At 46.2% G+C, this 18840-nt stretch overlaps 1 protein-coding gene across 13 annotated transcripts in view; it reads right to left on the bottom strand.

The window, feature by feature from the left end:
• Positions 1–4663: 4663 nt before the first annotated feature.
• Positions 4664–18840, bottom strand: part of NEDD4L (neural precursor cell expressed, developmentally down-regulated 4-like, E3 ubiquitin protein ligase) — a 226330-nt gene continuing 212153 nt past the window's right edge. For all 13 annotated transcript variants that reach the window (XM_014546927.1, XM_005875279.2, XM_005875282.2 and 10 more), the window contains 6 exons: positions 17707–17767; positions 15516–15575; positions 13718–13825; positions 12352–12448; positions 11795–11867; positions 4664–9277 (listed from right to left, as the gene is read on the bottom strand). In XM_014546927.1, the coding sequence (XP_014402413.1) occupies positions 9175–9277; positions 11795–11867; positions 12352–12448; positions 13718–13825; positions 15516–15575; positions 17707–17767 (502 nt within the window). In that variant the 3' untranslated portion in view covers positions 4664–9174. The remainder of the gene's footprint in view (positions 9278–11794; positions 11868–12351; positions 12449–13717; positions 13826–15515; positions 15576–17706; positions 17768–18840) is intronic.

Here is an 18840-nt window from a genome sequence, read left to right as displayed (position 1 = left end):
GAAGTGGGAAGACCCCACTGCCAAAAGAGGTCTTAGACTTTGTAAGGAAGCTAAATCAAAAAACAAACCCCAAATCTAAACTTTCTGCCCACAAATAATATTAAATATAATATCTAGGACCCTTTATAACAGCAGTTCTCAACCTGTGGGTCGAGACCCCTTTGGGGGTTGAATGACCCTTTCACAGGGATCGCCTAAGACCATCGGAAAACACATATATAATTAAATATTGTTTTTGTGATTGATCACTATGCTTTAATTATGTTCAATTTGTAACAATGAAAATACATCCTGCATATCAGATATTTACATTATGATTCATAACAGTAGCAAAATTACAGTTATGAAGTAGCAACGAAAATAATTTTATGGTTGGGGGTCACCACCACATGAGGAACTGTATTAAAGGGTCGTGGCATTAGGAAGGTTGAGAACCACTGCTGTATAAGAATACAACAATGTCCATCAGTTAGTTCCTGGGGGTAGAGAACCGACCCCTCAGCCTGGTCCTTACTGCCCTTTAACTCTACAAGACAAAGACAGGTTTGTACTGCGCTGGAGGCACCTGGAGAAAAGGAGGCCCTGGCTTGCAAGGTGGAGAGTGTGCCCCGCAGCAGAGGCGGGGTGCCCCCTGGGAGGCCCTGGGCTGGGGCTGTCCCTGAAAACAGCTGTCTCTTCAGGCTGGCATCCCTTATGCACAATGGATTTTGTTGTCTGAAGCAAAAACCCTTCCTTCCATGGTGTGCTGGTACCTAAATACCCCCCTTTATCCCTTTTGGCTTAAGCCAAGCTTCACCTTTGGAGTTTGCTAAAATAAAAATACTTCCGGAAGGAGGCATATGTTTAGTGTGATCAGACATTACATCTTAGTGTGAACGACTGTATTGGGTCTTCCCACTGAGAGGCTTTGGTGGAGTGGGTGGGGGGTGGGCAGGAAAGTGCAATGTCTGAAGGGAATGGTGGCTGAGCCAGAAAACCTGGGCTCAAGTCTCCACTCTGCAAGAGATCGCCACCCACAGGCTCACCTCGGTTCCCAGAATCCCACAGTGTACTGTTGAGACGAGCAAGCACTGCCAAGCACAGCATGTACCGGGATGGGGAGCCCCGATACCCAGGAATTGCTTCCTCATGCCAGCATTTTGGGGCCCTTACTCTGGCTCAGGGGCTTCTCCTGGACTTTGAGGAAGACAAGGGGAAAGGCAGAGGAGTGGCGGGCTCTGGCCCGACCAGGAAGAGACAGAATTTCCTGCAGGTGGTTGCCAAGGCTGATCCCCCGCTAGGATGATGTGTTTCTTGAGGTCAATGTGAACTCTTTAAATTGTCCTGCTGTCATCTCCGCCCAGATCTCCAAGATGCTGGGCAGCTGCCAGCACCCCTGTGCTCAGGATCCCCCCCCGCCACCACTCCAGGGCCCACCTGCATGCTGCCCCACCCTGAGGCTGAAGGGGCCAGGCTGTCTCCCTCCATGAGATGATTTAGGAAATGAGACCAGCTTGGTGGGCTTGCAGGGTTTTCTGCCAGAATTGGAGGCAGAAAAGTCTGGCCTTACTGGCCCTGCCCCCATCCCTGGCTCTGCCAGTGGTGGCATAGAAGCCATCTGTCGCTGTCCCAAGCTGGGCTGCTAGTGCCCCTCCTTTCTCTCCTGGCTCAGTGGCAAGCAGCCCCTCTCCCTCAGACCTGCCACTGGAGAGAGAAGGTAGGGTGCCCAGGGTCCCACAGGGGCAGAGTGAGAAGCCGACCACCCCTCCCTGCGGGCCTCCCAGTTCCCAGGAACGAGACACACCCATGGTCATTGCCATTCCGGTCACTGCAGGGGAGGGAGGGTTGCCCTGGAAGTCACCGAAGGAAGGTGGCAGGTGAGGACAACAGCGCTGGGCACATGCAGAATGATCCAGGGCAAGCACCCAGACTCTCATGGCCGAGGCTCTATGTTGTCAAACGTACTCAGTTGATTCGAGCCTGAGGAGCCCTGAGCACACACAGGGCGGAATCTTCCCTGTCATCTTGTCCCACCATTCAGCCCGGACAGGGCCAGGCAGGACTGAAAACTGTTCACTTCCTTGTTTCGGGAACTGCAGGCAGAACTCCCACAGCAGGGGATCTCTTAGATCAGTGGTTCTCAACCTTGGCTGCACATTAGAATCACCTGGGAATCTTTTTAAAATCCTGATTTCTGGGCCTCATCCTCCGGAAATTGTTTATTTGTTCATCCTCCGGAAATTCTGTTTCTTTGTTATGGGGTTTGTGGCCCCACCCCATAACAAAGAAACAGAATTTCCGGAGGATGAGGCCCAGAAATCAGGATTTTAAAAAGATTCCCTGGTGATTCTAATGTGCAGCCAAGGTTGAGAACCACTGTCTTAGAAACTGTCCAAATGTGTAATTTTCCTTTAATAACAGTCACCTTCAGCGGCCAGCCTGTCCCTGTGGGTGGGGTGCTCACGGCAGTGCCCTACGCCCTTCCAAGCTAACGTGTCTGCAAGTTAGCCCTCCCTCAGGGAAGAAAAAAGCTTTCCCAAGCACTGGGGTGCGGGGAGGTGAGCAGAAAGCTTTGGGAGAAAACCTGTGCCCTCCCCTCCCACCATATGGACCCCAAGCCCCTCTCCAGGGCTCTGGGCCCTGTCCGTAGCGAGCCATGCACGCGAGCTGCAGACCTGCTAGTGATGTGTCCCCTGGACGCGCTGAAAGGCACCCCTGAAGTGGCAAGTTTGCGGAGCACCTGCCTACAATGGGTTAAGTTAGAACAGCCAGTTCAGACTTCAAGACGAAGTCCTTTAGGTGGACAGGGAGGAGCTGTGTCCCCCTCTGGGCTCTGCCGGCGAGGGGCCTGGGCAAGGCTGAGACCCAAGGGCCGTCTCTGACCTTCCCCCCTGACGCCCTGAGCGCTGGGGAGGCCTTGTCCCGAGAAGGCCCAGCCGAGTGAGGTGGCACTCCACCTCCAGGCAAGGGGAGGGGCTCCCCACGCATCCTGCCAGCAGTTTATTCTCTGTCACCTGGGACTTGCAGCCCAGTGGGGAACATGGCCAGGACCAACGTGGGGGAGGACAGGGCACTGCAGAGGGGCTGGGTTGGGAGCGACAGAGCGACTGGGGCTGATTTACCTTTCCCCCAGTCTAGTCTGAGGTCAGCCTTACAAAGGAAGGGGGGGTCTTCAGTCTCACCCTCCTGAGTCCCCACCAGTGGGCAGCCCCCAGACCGTGACAGGGTCTGCAATACATGTTTGAAGGAGTCTGTGTTGGGTCTGAAGTCAATTCCCGATTCATGTGTTTTCCTGTCCAACTCAAGTCCTACAAACACTTGCTTCGAGATCCCACAGCCCGAGCTCTCTAAAAATGCATGGTTTTGAGAAGGTTCTCTGGCAGGCAAGAGGGCACCAAAGGGCCTGCAAGTGGCTTTTGCACCCATAGGTTCGGGATCCCTATGAATGTGGTCCCAGGGCCAACCATGGGAGCTAGAATTCCTGGAGACCCAACACTCACTTTTATAAGGGGCTTTAAAATTTCCGAAGTGCCTACATCACTCTTGGACTCCAGAAAAGGCCAAGAGCTGGTGGACCTAGCAACTGTGTTCTGAGGTATAATCTATTCCTCTACTCTTTTTACTTCACGTTGTGTTTTTCTCTAAGGAGGAGCATAAAAAAGTTCAGAGCAGTTCTGTCCACTGGCCAGTCCCTTGTGTTTGTGTGAGGCTGGATGAGGCAGCAAGGGCTCAGAATCTGACACCTTTCCAGTGAGATACCAGGCCCGCTAACCCGCTAACTGAGAAACACGTCACAAGAAACCAAGGATGGAGTTATGTCCTGCTTGGAGTTATGTCCTGGCAGTCTCTGCGGGGATTAGGTTAGGGCCATCATGAGGATGCTTAGTCCTAAAGAAAAAAGGAAACATTTTGAGGAATCTGCGAATTTTAACCGAGGATAGAGAAGAGATCTGGGTTCTGATAACCTCTTTCTTCCGAGACCCACTTTGGATTCGTGACTGAGTCTCGTTAAGTCACATAAATTGAGCATTGGTTGGACAAAGACCAGAACTACGTCTTTGCAGGGATGGACTGGCATAGATTATGGAGTGTTAGATAGTCATCAATTCTCAAGTTTAATAAAATGACAGATGGATAAGATCAGATGTGCATCTCATTAAGCTGAAGCCAGGAGTTTGGGGCAGACTTTAGTGATGTTTCTAAAGAAAGGACAGCTAGCACAGTAGGTAGGTGATCGAGAATTGTTTCTAAAGGTGTGGAATCTTAGGGAGATTAAGGAAATGAACTTGCTCTGAATCTGCAGGCATTTAACCTGCGGCAGCCCGACGATACATTCACGAAGAAGCTTTAAACAGATAAGCCATCATACTGGATGTAGAAATGTTCCAGCTTCCATAATTCTTTATTAAATATTTGACAAGTTGCATCACTTCTTTACAATGACTTCACTTTGTCACATGACTGTTTTGCTGTCAGGAAAACAATCTACAAGTTCTCATTCGATTGCTCAAGTAAAATGAAAAGCCCAAAGGATTCTGTTCTTAAACAAAAGTTTTCCTGTGTGTATCAAATGCAACCATATTTGAAAGCTACTCTGATTGTGAAAATGAGCATTGTCCATAAGTTGTCTTAAAAAATGTCAAAGTAGTTTGGTATTTAATCACTGTATCAAATAGTACTTGGCTTTTTCAGGTGGTGGGTTTATCAGACAAAGTTATGAAACACTGAGAATTCATTTGGAATGCTTGAAACTCTTTTCACCTTCAATGTCACTGTGTTTTTTTCATGTTTCATTTGATAATCGATCCTGAATAAATGACAGCATATTAACATCATCTTGGGGGGGGGTTCTCTCTGGCTCCGAGGGTCAGAATTCTCAGGGTACAGCTTGGAGAAAACCAGAAGGAACTAAGCTCTCACTCCCTTTCAAAACCAGACTGCTCAAGAAAGGCGTAAAAATGCTATACAAATATATACATATATATTTGGACAGCATATGTATGCATATTTGTATATAAATATTTTACATACATAGTAGAGAAAGAACAAAGTTACGCAGAACTATTACATGAAGGAAACCGTGACAATCTAGGTGAAATCAGTCTCAGTAGGAGCTGCAAACTGGCTTCTATGGGAACACAGATGTCTGCAGACACAGGGTCACGGTCACGAGAAAGGCTGGCGATGCACAGGTACAAGGCTGAGAACGCAATTCACAGAGGTCTGTGGCCAATGTCGTTGGAGTCCTATTGTGGCTCCTTACAAACAGACTAACCAACAGAAAGACATGCATTTTAAACATGCATTGCCGCGCGTTACACCTTTAAAGATGGAGAGATGTCTGATGAGAGGTTTTCTTGGAAAAGTTCACACAGAAAGCTCTCCTTTTCTATAAAACATTATACAGCTCACGTCCTAATGCTACGGCATTTTCTGACACACTGAAAACTCTCGTGTGTGTGTGTGTGTGTGTGTGTGTGTGTGTGTGTAGACATATGCAAGGGTATATACACTGTTCATTAAGGCTTAGATAAATTAAAAAAAAAAAGTGGTCCAAAGTATATCACATTTTCTTCCCAGTTTTAAAATCTAAAGTACAAAGTGAAGTTTGTAAGGATTTTTAAAAACACTTCTCAGACCTGAAATTGGCAGTTTTGACTTATCAGGATGTATCCCAAAGCCTGGATGCCAGAGAGGTAGTGATCTCCTGGGGTCAGGAAGGGAGCAGACCAGGCAGTTACCCTGCACAGTAGCACCCCCTATTGGCAAGGCGGAAAACGACACCAGACTGCACGTCCCTCCCCTCCCTGTCAGTCCAGGGGTGCAGACTCTGGGTGAGGAGGAAAGAGGCAAAGGAAGGACAGCTAGCACAGTAGGCAGGAGATCGAGAATTGTTTAACCCAGGCTCATTTTCTAGGTTTTAAAATTTCAGAGCTGAGAGATAAGACTTAGGAAAATACTAGTCAAGTGTTTAGCAATTAGCAATTGTTAGAACAATTAGTAATTTGTTGCATATGAACTTGGCTTTTAAGGGAGCCAATTTGGACCTGGCAAGATCAAACAGCAATAGTACATGCTGTCTATTTTTATCTTAACAATGTGAGATGGAGAAAGTGTTTCAAATGTTTTGCAAACCACTTTTCAGAAGGCGGGAGGAATAATCCGTGTCAGGTCTCTTGATAGCATTGGTCACCTGACGCTTAGGGAATACCTGATGTTAGCTACCAGGGGGCCCTGGAAACAACAAAGAGGCATCTCACACTGTGACCTGGCAGAGGCCTGGCTACAGGAAGGTAAATAATGGAAATGTTTGGGGAACTAGAGAGAAGAGCGCTGACGGGGAACACAGACACAACTTCCAAACAGACAAAGGCTCGTTGTTTCCTTTTCCCCAGGCAGCACAGCCCCTGAAGCTAATCCCACCAGGAGGACCTTCCTAATTGATCTCCAGGTCAACAAGAGGCAGGAAGAGAAACAGCCAGAACAGACGGTTGTGATAACTGATGTTCACAGACCTTCAACATGTAGTATGTAAACGGGGGAACTTACCTCCTAAACTCAAGGCAAACCGGCCCATGATAACCATGCCTTCTAGGAACTAACACACACATGTGGATTCAAGTGATTTCTAAGGAAACAGAGGCTCCCTGGACTCCGGAGCAGGGTCACTGCTGGGGACACCTAGAAAGGGTGACGCAGGCTGCTGACCAGAGCGGTGGAGGCCCATGGAATGACCCAGCCTTCCGCTCCTCACCTGACATGCTTTCTTTACTGCCTGCTGTCATTACGTCCCGAAGATGACGCAGAGTGGTCAAGATTTAGAGGAAACAAGAGATATGACTACTTTCAACAAGGAGTGAAACACAGAATTGTTGAGAACTAAGGAACCTTATTTGGATTACAAACAAGCAAAAATGAATCTCAAACCCAGCACTATTGAGCTGTTATTGAAATCAGATATTAAGGAATAGATGAACTGAACTGTCATTCACAATCACTGCTATTGAAATATTTATAGGGGCAATATGTGGATAATTCTCATCTGTTCCTGGTATACAGATTATCTTAGAGTGATTTTTTTCTTTCATATTTTTAATACTTTGTCTAACTTGCATTTAACAAATACTCTGATTTTGAATATATAATTTAAAAGTGATAGAAGACCCCCAGTCTTTATGCCAGAATTGCTGGATTTCTTCCCCTCCAGTCACATGATCACTCTCAGAACCCACCCAGCACGCTGCTCACCCAGGCTCTGGCACAAGTCTGACAAAGAAAGCTGACCCTGGACAAGGAGGGACTGTAAGAAGGGGTTTTGCCACTGAGACATTTGTTGGGGGCGGGGGGAGATTCCCACCAACAAATAAAAATACTGAGCAACACTGTGGTTTTTTCTCCCTAATTACTCAGGATCTACGTTTTCTGATCACTATTAGGTACTTTAAAGTCAATATGTAAAGGGAGCCAGTCCTCAGCTTGGCAGAAACCCACCTTCTTTAGACACCGTGGACTTTAGCTCATTTACAACCACAGACACACAGCTTCTCACAAGCCACAAAACAGAATTTCTTCCACCAAAAGGTCCTTCTTGCATAACAAACAGAGGCCCTAAAGCCACCATTTTTGTCTTATTTATGACTGGCGAGAGATCAGATCTCTAGTGTTCCCTGGTAACCACCGCAGGGTCTAGGACCTCACAGAGTAAGAAGGCCAGCAGGGCTGAACTCCCACACTGCCTCAGGTGATCTCTCAAAACAGAATTCTGCACCAGGAATTACAGCAGCAAAGGATCACACTGTGCACACATCCTCCACCCTGCCCCCCAACCAGCGCGACAGCCTGGCCACAGAGGGTTTCATCTGGCACATGACAGACACAGGCAGCCCACAGCACGGAAGCAGCATGCAACACACCACAGGGAACAAAGCTGGTTCAACCGCGTGCGTATTAAACCCATCTCTGAGCAGAAATCAAAAAATGATCGGCGAGGACAGGTCTGTCAGCTTAGCTTCACAGCCAGGTTCTATACACCAGCAGCCAGATTCACTGTTGACAGGTATGGCACCAGAAAGATGTGTGCAGGGAGAGAAATAATCATCAGATTTAATGTCCACAAGAAACAAAACACAAACCAAACCAGGTATGACCTCCACGTAGTACATAAAGTGCCTTCGGAATTGGTGCAGTTAGAACAACTGTGATCTAGCAATTATCAGCAAACGCGTACAACAGGAGACTAGACAGATCTGGTTTCCAGTTTCAGATCAGGCAGTGCCGAGTTTCATTCAAATAAATGTCTCTGCCCAGAACAGCAAAGAGGGAAATATAATAAAAGATAAAGTACAGCATCAGAAAGGGTTAAGTAATTTCTCCTATAAGAAATGACTGCCCAACCCCATCTCAAATGTGTTAGAACACCTGTGAGTACTTTAGGGAATAATGGTGTGATTCCTTCCAGTCAACACAAAATTTGTCATGCTATGGTACAATTCTCCCAGCCTGTAGCGATTATGCTAAATTTGTACAAAAAAATCTAATATCCACTTTGTTTTCATTTTGAGTATGGAAAAAATTATCATTATGCCTAATGTTATACTTTAAATGCTCTCAAAGTACTTGTCTGTAAGAACGATTTGGACATAAACCAGTCTTCCAGTTCTAATAAAGTCGAGCGTAGGGGTGTCAAAGTACTTCAAAAGCAAAAATGTCACAGACATTAAACCTGGCATCAAAGTCAAATACAAAAAAAATATATGCTCACTTTTCCAAGTACATGAGACATCTTTAATTGTAATGAAATGAAATCGGAAAATCGGTCTAAATCATTTTCAAAAAGTAAACATGAGTTGTAATACTATACCTGTAGAGTGATTAATTCCATTCATTGTCATTATAAAGTATGCAAAATATTTATTAAGGGCTTTGCCTATAGAGGCACAACATAAATAGAATTAAGTCCTCCTGAAATGTAATTAGTGTACACATCAACCAGATGATAATTCACGGTGGAAAATGCAGAAACGGGACCTGGGACTGGGTTCCCACGTCTGGACTTGGGCAAGTCACGGGCGAAGGCTCTGCTCCAGGAGCCATGCTGTGCAATGCTCCCTGCCATCGTCTCTGCAAAGTCCGTTAGGCAAATGCAAAAGTGCAAGCAGGACTTGCTGGACGAACCACCACCCGAGGCAGGGGCGCTTAATCCACTCCCTCAAATCCTTGAGCGTTTTCCACAGCCATGAGAAGTTTCTCTCGTAAATCTTCGAAGGTTTCATATGGAGGTAAGTCAAGGCGGTTAAAGCTGCAACAGCAACAAAAGTGTAGGTGAAAAGCCATCCTCAGTATCCTTTAGTTGTAACAGCATTTCCTAGATTTGGCTAAGGGGCATTTGGTGTTGGAGCAAGAGTATGCAAATGTCTTAAGTGAATTCTGATGATCAGAATATAAATGCTAGCGAGGAGACTGTCCACACCCAATAGGCTATATAACCTGCCGAGGAGAGAAAAGACTTTTCTAATAGTCCATGAAACCTCTCTACTCCAGTTCCATAGGAGACACTGACATACACTCTAAGATTTCAAAACCCTATAAACACAGAAGGTTTTATGCATTAGGAGTTCTGGATTCATGGAGCCGTGTCATTCCCGAATGCTCTCACTTCGACATCAGGCCCTGAGCCAACTGCTTGGTTTCACAGGCCTTGGTTTTCATCACAGGGTAGTGATCTCTCTGTTCTGCAGATGAGGGTCCTGACGCACAGAGAGGTCACATCACTGTGTCCGAGCTCTCGCCCCTGGCAGTGCGCAGACTCAAGACCAGCACCAGGCTGCCTGGGCTCCAGAACCAAAGCTAAGCTGCCTCCACCAATTAAGGTCAGGCAAGCAATAGACACGTGAAGTGAAAAGCTGTATTTATAAAAAGCCCTGATTTACCCTGAGGTTTCGTTTGGGGTGTACAAATCTCCCTGCTGGTAGGAGGCACACTTGTCTAAGAGACCAAGTTCAAAGTCTGGCTCAGCCACTTGCCAGATGTGTGACCTGGGCGGGCCACCATCCTCTCTGAGTCTGTCTGCTCTTTGGCGAAATGGAGAAAATGCTTGCAGGGTGCTGGAAGGGTCAAAACCGAGCATATGTAAGTGTCCTGGCACACAGCAAGTGCCCAGAGATGGTGAGCAATGATCATTCGCTCACCATTCACTGAGTGCCCACATGGGACATGAGGAGTGAGAGCCCCAGCCACAGGATTCATGCCTTGAGGGGGTGGACTGCTGACGTGTACCTGTCATGAAAATGGCCACCCACCTGTGCCACAGATAATGATGGTTTACCCTGTGCAGTCAGCACTGCTAAGTACTTTTCATTTACGATTTCAGTGAATCCTAGTAATTACCCTATAAGGTAGGTCTTGCTTCATCCCTAGTTGAGGCACAGAGAGGTTAGGTAACTTAGTCAAGGTCACACAGTAAGCATTAGAACTGGGATTCATACCTATGTTGGCTCCAAAGCCCAGTTCTAACCACTGTTTGTGCTGTCTCAGTGTATAAGACTGCTCCCTCCTGGCAATGACATATGATTCCAAGTTTGAAAAGCTAATGATTATCAGCAGCGGTAAAAAACACGCGTCCACAGTAGTTCCTTTACCAACCCCTGAAGTGTTTAATAAGACACACTAAGCTCTCGGATTTTTTAACAGCCTTAAACATTATGAGACATAGCAGAGAATACCACTGCTTCTCAGAGTGGAGTTCTCAGAAACCCAGGAATCCTAAAACAGTAAATCTAAAAGAAGTTTTTAATCTTGGTTTTCATTCTGATGACAACCTCGAGTATTATTTTACATTATAAAGACAGAACTCCATGACTGCAGACCCCACTTAAAAGAGCTGATCACAGAAGGTAGCTTCAGTATTAATATAAGTTGGTATTTCCATTGGGGCCTGCATTCCTTAGGGATCTGGAAATGCATTCTTGAAGGTCTGTGACCACTGTTTCCCCTCTAATATGACCCACTTCTTAGAATTGCAGTGACGTTATCGGTGAATACACACGAAGCGCTGAGGACAATGCCAGGAACACACTTAGTGCTTAATGAGTGTAGTTACCATTACCACCGAGGTCAGGGGGCCGGGGGCAGTCTAACTAACCGTGGACTTCCCTATCCTCCGTGGGCTGCAGTGTCTTCGTGGGTAAGATGGTGGGCCGAAGGGGATTGTTTTTAGAGTTGACAACAAAGAGCAGGTATTCTTAGTAAAGTGTAATGTGTGACCTTTGACAGGGCAATAAAATGAAGCCCTTTAAATATCGGACACCCAATAATTACATCTGAGAGAGTGATGGAAAGTGCCAGAAAGAACCAGATCTACCAGCCCTTGCTCTCCTGGTAAATCAGGTTTGCATTTTGAAGCTTAATTGTGTGTTTTATAGGAAACATGGAAGACATTAAACATACATATGGCTAAATCGGACTGTATAAGAAACTCTTGCTGTGAGGCAGCCAGCAAAGCTGGTTTCCTGCGTGACAGTCAGGTCCAGGCGAGGTTGGGAGACAGCCACGCACACAGAGAACAGAGTCCCGCCCTGCCAGCCAGTGTGGCTGCAATTAGCACTCCCCTGGGCCAGGCCCAGTTGTTCTGGGGAGAAGACCATCATTAGGAAGCCAGTCAAGGCATGTACCTGGGTTGCAGGTTTGACCTCCTCCCGCCTCCCCCGCTCCCTTCATTCTCTCTAAATATCAATGAAAAAAAAAATCCTTACTCCTTGGGTGAGAATAAAAAGATTAAAATACGGCTTGTTGACACGGGTACATTTTTGTCACTCACCATGTGTGAGCTCTGGGCAGTTTGTCAGGACTCCCCCATTGCTCTATTGTAAACAGTTGAGGACCATTGGAACCTAGACAAAAAGAGAAAGGGAAAGTGAATGCTAACAGTGCTCTAGGGAAGTATGTGACTAAGAAAGAGAGGGTGAGCCCAGACATTCTCTAGGACTGCAGCGTAATGTTTACTATTTAGCTGCAGGAAGCAAGAGGTTTGCACAACCTCACAGCACATGCTCTGTGTCACCTTCAGATGGAACTGAGCTGAAGAGACATCACAACAATGGAAGTGCGGGCTGCTACTGCCTTTCAGCCGAGCCTTGGGAGTTTAAATTTAAAACTACGTTTGGGGAAAAAGGAAACATAACCTTTAATACGCAGAGCAGAAAGTGTTACTTTTTTCGTCTATAGTAAGCACTGTGGAATCCTGCTCCCTGCAGGTGAGGTGTCCTGTCAACATTCAGTTTACAGCCATGTGGATGATTCTGCAGAAACTAGTTTTTAAAGATAGACCAAAAAACAAAATAAACAAACAAAAAAGACAAATAGTCTCCTGCTCACCATAAAGTTCAGCAAATCCATTCATAGGTACTCGGGACGTCCCCGTGACAAACTGCAGCAACCGGATACGCTTCTCAGCGTCCATCAGCAGCACAGCCTGGAAACAGAGGCAGAAGGTCACTATATCCCCACAGGACAGTTGGCACACCTTACTTCTACGGCAATGTAAGACCTAGGTGGCTGACTCTGAAAACGGTCCTTTTATTCTTAATGTCCATCACAATGCTGGCCTCTCTACTTTAGAGAGCAAGAGATCACAGTGTCTCTTTCTTCTTCTGCAATGAGTCAAAATAAGAGAGATAAAAAGCAGAGTCTCTGATGGCACCGAGCTCAGTTTCTGTTGTGTGAGGCCTGCCAGTTCCCTGAAAGCCAATGATAATAGACAGAATTTGAGACGTGTCAACACTGGGGGAACCCAGGTTATGAGGTGGGATTTCAGACTGTAGACAGATTCTTGAAAGATGACACTTAAAAAAGAAAAACAGAGCAAGGGATAGGCCTCTGAAATAATCTGTGTATCTTACATAATTGGGTTATTACAAGAATTGAGTTGGTAATGTTACTTGAACTGCTGTAAAAAAAACAAAAAATCCAAAATCAAAATTAAATGAGACTTGGACTAGTGTAGGGTTTGAAGAATCCACTTTTTTCTTTTTATCTCTGTCTCTGCTGGCACTTGAAATATTATTAAAATTAGCCATTTAGATATTAAAACAAGTGATGTGATTTCTTATCTCTGTAAAGCAAAAAATCATTTTTTTTTCTGTAACTGGTTTTTTAAAGTCACTTGACCATCTCTCCCTTGGACCCACTCATTCCCACTTCACTTCTCTCCTAAGCTAAGCAGAATGCAAACATTAGCCCTAAGATACTAAATAAAATTTCACTTGTAGCCTGAAAAATATAAAAGATCAAAATGTGTGTTGGAAATAACAAAACAAAAAAATTGGGAAAATGATTTTTTAACTGAAAATAATATCTTGGAAAAGCCAGCATCCAAAGCAGGTTTTTGCCCAGAGGCCTCCCATTCTTATTCACACATTGGAGGACTCCTGCAACTCTTGAATCCAATTACCTCCTTTTCAGAATCATCTACTCAATGGGTTCCTCAAACAGAAGCCACTTGAATCTGGGGGTTAAGGAAGGGCAGTGTGCTGTGGTAAGGATCAAGGATAGCTGTCCCTGGAGTTACACAAGGGCTGCTTCTAGCTCAGGTTTGCCTCTTCTCTCCGCCAGGAGCCCACGTACTGACAGAGCCCCAACTTGCGCAGCTAAACTAAAGCAAGACCGTGGGGAGGGCAGCAGAGCCCTCAGGCCTGACCCAGGTGGAGGAGCTGAGTGTGGGCCCAGGAGGCCCTGGCCTTACCTTCCAGAACCACTGAATGACAGGGTGGTTTGGGCAGTAGCCGTTCTTGTAGATAGTATGTTGTCTCCAGTCATTCACGTCCACATCGCCGAGGCCACACATCAGCAACTAGGAAAGAGAGAGAGCAGAATTGTAAACGGGGCACAACGTGAATGCCAAAGAAATCACACTCGGAGAGGTGGCCTTCCTCAGGGCCAGCATGCTGACCTGAGTTCACAGAAACAAATGCAGGGAATGTGTTCCACATTTTACCTGCCACTGCAGACCAGACAGCGTTGGTAACAAGGGGCCCAAGTCTAATGCCTGTACAGACCACACTTCCTGATGGAAATGGAAACTCCAGATTGATCATCTTTCCTCCCTCCCTCTCTAATCTGAGCACAGTGCTCATAGATTTTCTTATGCTCCATTTATATCTCCTCATTACCCTGGCTGTTTCCCCTTCTGAGAGGTTATTTGTCTCAATATTTGACACTATCTCCCCACCCACAAAAGAATTTGTGTGTTATGACAGCAAGACCTCATCTTGCCCCAATCAATCTATCCCGGGGAAGGGCAAATTACCCATCTGCCCAGTGACCCCAAAGCATGTTCTATGGAGGCAGACCTATTCTAATGTGGTAACCGGTTCACTGACTTAGCAGCTAGCCTTAAGTCTGCTTTTTAAATCATCTAACCCTCCTGTAGGGATGGTTTCCTGTGGACAAATGAACATGACATTCCTGCAGAGGCACTAAATGAAAAAGATAGAGAACTGAGCCAGATGCCTGACAACGGGATGCCTAGGCCTAACTGTGCCAAAACCTTGTTGGGTAAACCTATGAGGTCACTGACTTCTCCCTGCCTTAGTTTCCCCCACTCCCCCTTCCCCAGGCAAATGAAGGGCTTACACTATATGATGTCTATGACATCATCTACTTGAAGTTTCCATTTTAAGATAAAAGCACAAAAAGCCAGTCTACAAGACAAGCTTCTCTGGATGTGGTTTGGACAAATGACTAATTGAATCCCATCAACAGCTTCCGAACAGACTCAACCTTCCTCTCAACATCAAAAGAGAGAGTCATTTGCCTTTTAAAATATATATATATTTATATTGATTTCTGAGAGGAAGAGAGAGGGAGGGAGAGATAGAAACATCAGTGATGAGAATCATTGATTGGCTGCCTCCTGTACGCCCCCACCGGGAATCTAGCCTGCAACCTGGGCATGTGCCCTGACCAGGTACTGAACCGTGACCTCCTGGTTCATAGGTGGACATTCAACCACTGAGCCACACTGGCTGGGCTCCTTTGCTTTATAAATTGATAGTTCTCATCTACCTCAACACAAAGAAGCTGAAACAATTGAATATCAAACTACCTGTTGTTGACTTCTGACGTTTCTCCTCCCTTAACACAGACCACTTCAAGTTCACTGACAGGGTGGGTGGGTGGAGGGGGTGCAGCTGGGCCTTGGGAGAAGGGTGCTGCTACCCCAACTGGTGCTGCAACCCTGGCTCTACTAGAAGCAGTTTTCCTCACCTGGGGCAGTGGGCCATGCACCCAACCAGCTCAGGGGGCCTCTGCTTGTCCCGCCTGTCCCAGAACTGCCCTCTCCTGGACAAGGAATCTGCAGGTGACGACTCCTGCTGTTTCCTTACTCCCCGACTGGCAAACAAGCCCCTTACGAGACACGTAGTAGATTCACCTGAGCTGACGCCCCAGGACATTATGGATCAGAGAACGTTAAGATATCATTTATGAAGTAATAAGAAACTTAAAAAATCTAATTTACACAAAATGTTTACAATACAAACCTCCAGCTCATTTTCATCAAAAATTTTAATCAAATCGATAGGAAGCAGTTCTGTGAATCCCTGAAAGAAAAAAAAAATACCCTAAACACCTTTTTCCATAAAAGAGGCAAATTTTTCAGAAAAAACAAACTTTCTTGATTAGCCAGGAAAAAACACATTCTTTACTAATGATTTATATATCAGCAATAGCATCCATAGTTGCAATTCTAATAAAAACAGCCTAGTCATGATATAAAAATTTTGAAAAAGAATAGAATCTAGAAGGTTCAGATACTTGAGTGGTTTTTGAAGCCCTGTGAAAATACGGGATACTGTAGGCAGGCAGATTCCAGAAGTCACTTATGAGGCAGTCTGTGAGCCAGTGTGTCCTAAAATACACGTGCTATAGACACGCAAGAGGACACAGTTAAGAATCAGGTCCTGAAGGCACTAGATGAAACACACAAGGAGGCAGTGGGCTCGGTATAGGAGAGACCGGGGTGCCGAAGCCTGCTGTAGTGCACAGATAATGTCACTGCCAAGTGGAGGTGCCATGCCTTGGGCCTTAGTAGGGGCTGGGGTGTTTGTTTGTTTTTTTTTAGAGAGAGATTTGTTGTTCCACTTATTGGTTGTTCTTATATATGCCCTGACCAGAGATCTAACCCCATTGGCATATTGGGATGATGCTCTAACCAACTGAGCTACCTGGCCAGGGCAGGGCCAGATTTTTCAAAGTATAGAGCAGTGGTTCTCAACCTTCTGGCCCTTTAAATACAGTTCCTCATGTTGTGACCCAACCATAAATTATTTTCGTTGCTACTTCATAACTGTAATGTTGCTACTGTTATGAATCATAATGTAAATATCTGATATGCAGGACGGTCTTAGGCGACCCCTGTGAAAGGGTCGTTCAACCGCCAAAGGAGTCGCGACCCACAGGTTGAGAACCGCTGGTATAGAGGGATCAGGTGGGGTGGGGCCCAGGAATGTGCTTCTGGGTTTCTTATATAAAGTATGAAACCTGTTCTCAAGTGTATCTAACTCATACTTATGCCCCCAAGTCCCTGAAGTCTGGGGTTGGGGCTTCTTAATCACCAGGAGCTGGGGTAAATTTCGCATCAGTTCACTGGGAATTTATAATGTACTAGAGGCCGGGTGCATGAAAGTTCGTGCACTGGAGAGTTGGGAGTCCCTCAGCCCAGGCTGCCCCCTCTCACAGTCTGGGAGTCCTCAGGGGATGTCCTACTGATGGCTTAGGCCTGCTCCCTGTAATCTGGCCTCCCTCTTCGGGAGGCAACCGGGCTAATCAGGGGAAGGCGCCGCCCGTATCACCCCCGCTGCTGCCTGAGCCCTGGGCCTCACAGCTGCCGGGGCTAATGGATGTCCAGAAGACATCTGCCCTAATTAGCATATTACCCTTTTATTAGTATAGATAGTTGGGGCTTGTTTCTAGGTTTGCTTTGAGTAACTAATACCCATTATCAAGATTTAAGAAAGCATTTCACTTTGGGTCAAAGCGAAGCATTTTTAAAAATGACAAATCCATCCCCTCCAGGCCTCTCACAAGGGGTCTGGGGGCACCACTGACATCAAATCCTTGGATCTGAGAGATGCCTGCGCCCCATGTCATCCAGTGGAAGTTGGCACAAGGTGGTTGGCACTTTGCTCTAAGATAAAATTCAGCCTAAGAAAATATGTTTCCACGTGCTGCACAGGAGCGAAGTCTGTGAGGAGCCATGAAGACAGCATGAAGGGAACGGCTTTGCTACTGAGGAGTTTGATATGTTCAGTCCGAGTCCTCAGGCTTCGGAGGACCCATCAAGCAGTGCCAAAGGCAGAGGTGCATCTCCCAGCCTTCCCTTGGGCACCACCCAGAAATGCAGGCCAGTGGGTCTGGCTTCCATGGGGGCCTACCTCTGGTTCATGTTTGTAAAAAGTTCTCTTTAAAAAATGTTAAGGAACATTAAGACATAAGAAGCAAAGACGAGAGCACTAAACTAACAAAATGAAAGGGTGGCCACGTGGTGGCTGACACTCCTGCCCTGGGGACTGGTCCATGGTGCAGGCTGTGCGGCCCTGACCTTTGGGCCGTGTGTCCCCAGCCTGTGCCCATCATGTGGTGGGTGATCGTGCCCACCACACCGCCCTCAGGAGTGCCCTCTCTCCAGCTCTGACTCCAGACACAGTGGACAATCGTGGCCGCGCAGCTTACCTCCAAGAAGGCGTTCATTTGCTTCTGGACCCTGTTCACAAACCTCCACTGGATGACTAAGCTGCGGGAGAAAACGGAACAGTGTTTAAGCACCTTTGTCATCACAGCGCTCACGTCTTTCTTCACAGCTTCAATCGAGGCTCATCAGACAAAGGAGAGAAACCCCTACATCGGCAAAGGAAATCGGGGCTCCAGGGCTGTGGCATGCACTGTTTATTCATTAATTCTTTTGAGAGTAACTAGAACACATGTGAAAAACCTAAAATTCCACTCATGAGTTCAAAGAAATAGTTGATTTCTTTTTCTCCAGATTAAGGCTTAGTTTATATAAATTGCTTTATAAATGTGACTAAAGGTCATGGAATGTGAATACATATGCATATGTGAAGAACATGCATACACATATAAACTCACATATATACACGCCCACCTATGTATACATATGTACTTACATTTTTAAAGGGAGTACCAGTACAACATATTTTATCAAATGATATTTCACTCTAATAGACATTGTACCAATTTTCAACAATGACCTACAGTTTATAAGCAAAATGATGTACACTAATACTTTAATACTATAATATAGAGGATTAACGATAAGACCTCTTTATGTAACAAATCCACTGAAACCATCTCCCCCGTGACAATGTCTAGTGACAGCAGAGTTTATTGCCGGGCGAATCAACTTCGGATACCTTCTAAGGTGTTTTGTTGTGAAACAGCACAAGGACCTTGTCATCACTGCTCTCACCTTTGAGGGGGCACATGGCAACGGCCCTCGAGGACCAGCCCCCCTCACAGCCACTGCTCAGCCCCACCAGGCTTTTCTGTGCTGAGCTGCGGCCAGCAGCCCAAAGGCCTTCCTGCACCAGAGGCTTGCAGGTGTCAGGGAGCAGGTGGAGATTTCTATCATCCTTTTCTCAGCTAAGATAGCTGCGACTCTGCCCAACCCCACACCCACCAAATCTGAAACCTCAAGGAATTTACTGCAAGGAATGATGCACAACACATGTCACAATGTCTGAATCCCCAGTCACCTGGGTGGAGTGTTCTAAAAATCTATTCAAAGCCTGAACTTTCTGAATGAAGACAGCCTTGCTGGCCAGGGTGCTATCTGCTTGCTGAGATGGT

This window comes from Myotis brandtii, unplaced genomic scaffold, assembly GCF_000412655.1.
Source record: "Myotis brandtii unplaced genomic scaffold, ASM41265v1 scaffold457, whole genome shotgun sequence".
Lineage (NCBI taxonomy): Eukaryota > Metazoa > Chordata > Mammalia > Chiroptera > Vespertilionidae > Myotis > Myotis brandtii.
Note: the sequence above shows the minus strand (reverse complement) of the source record. Positions and strands in the feature narration are given on the sequence as shown.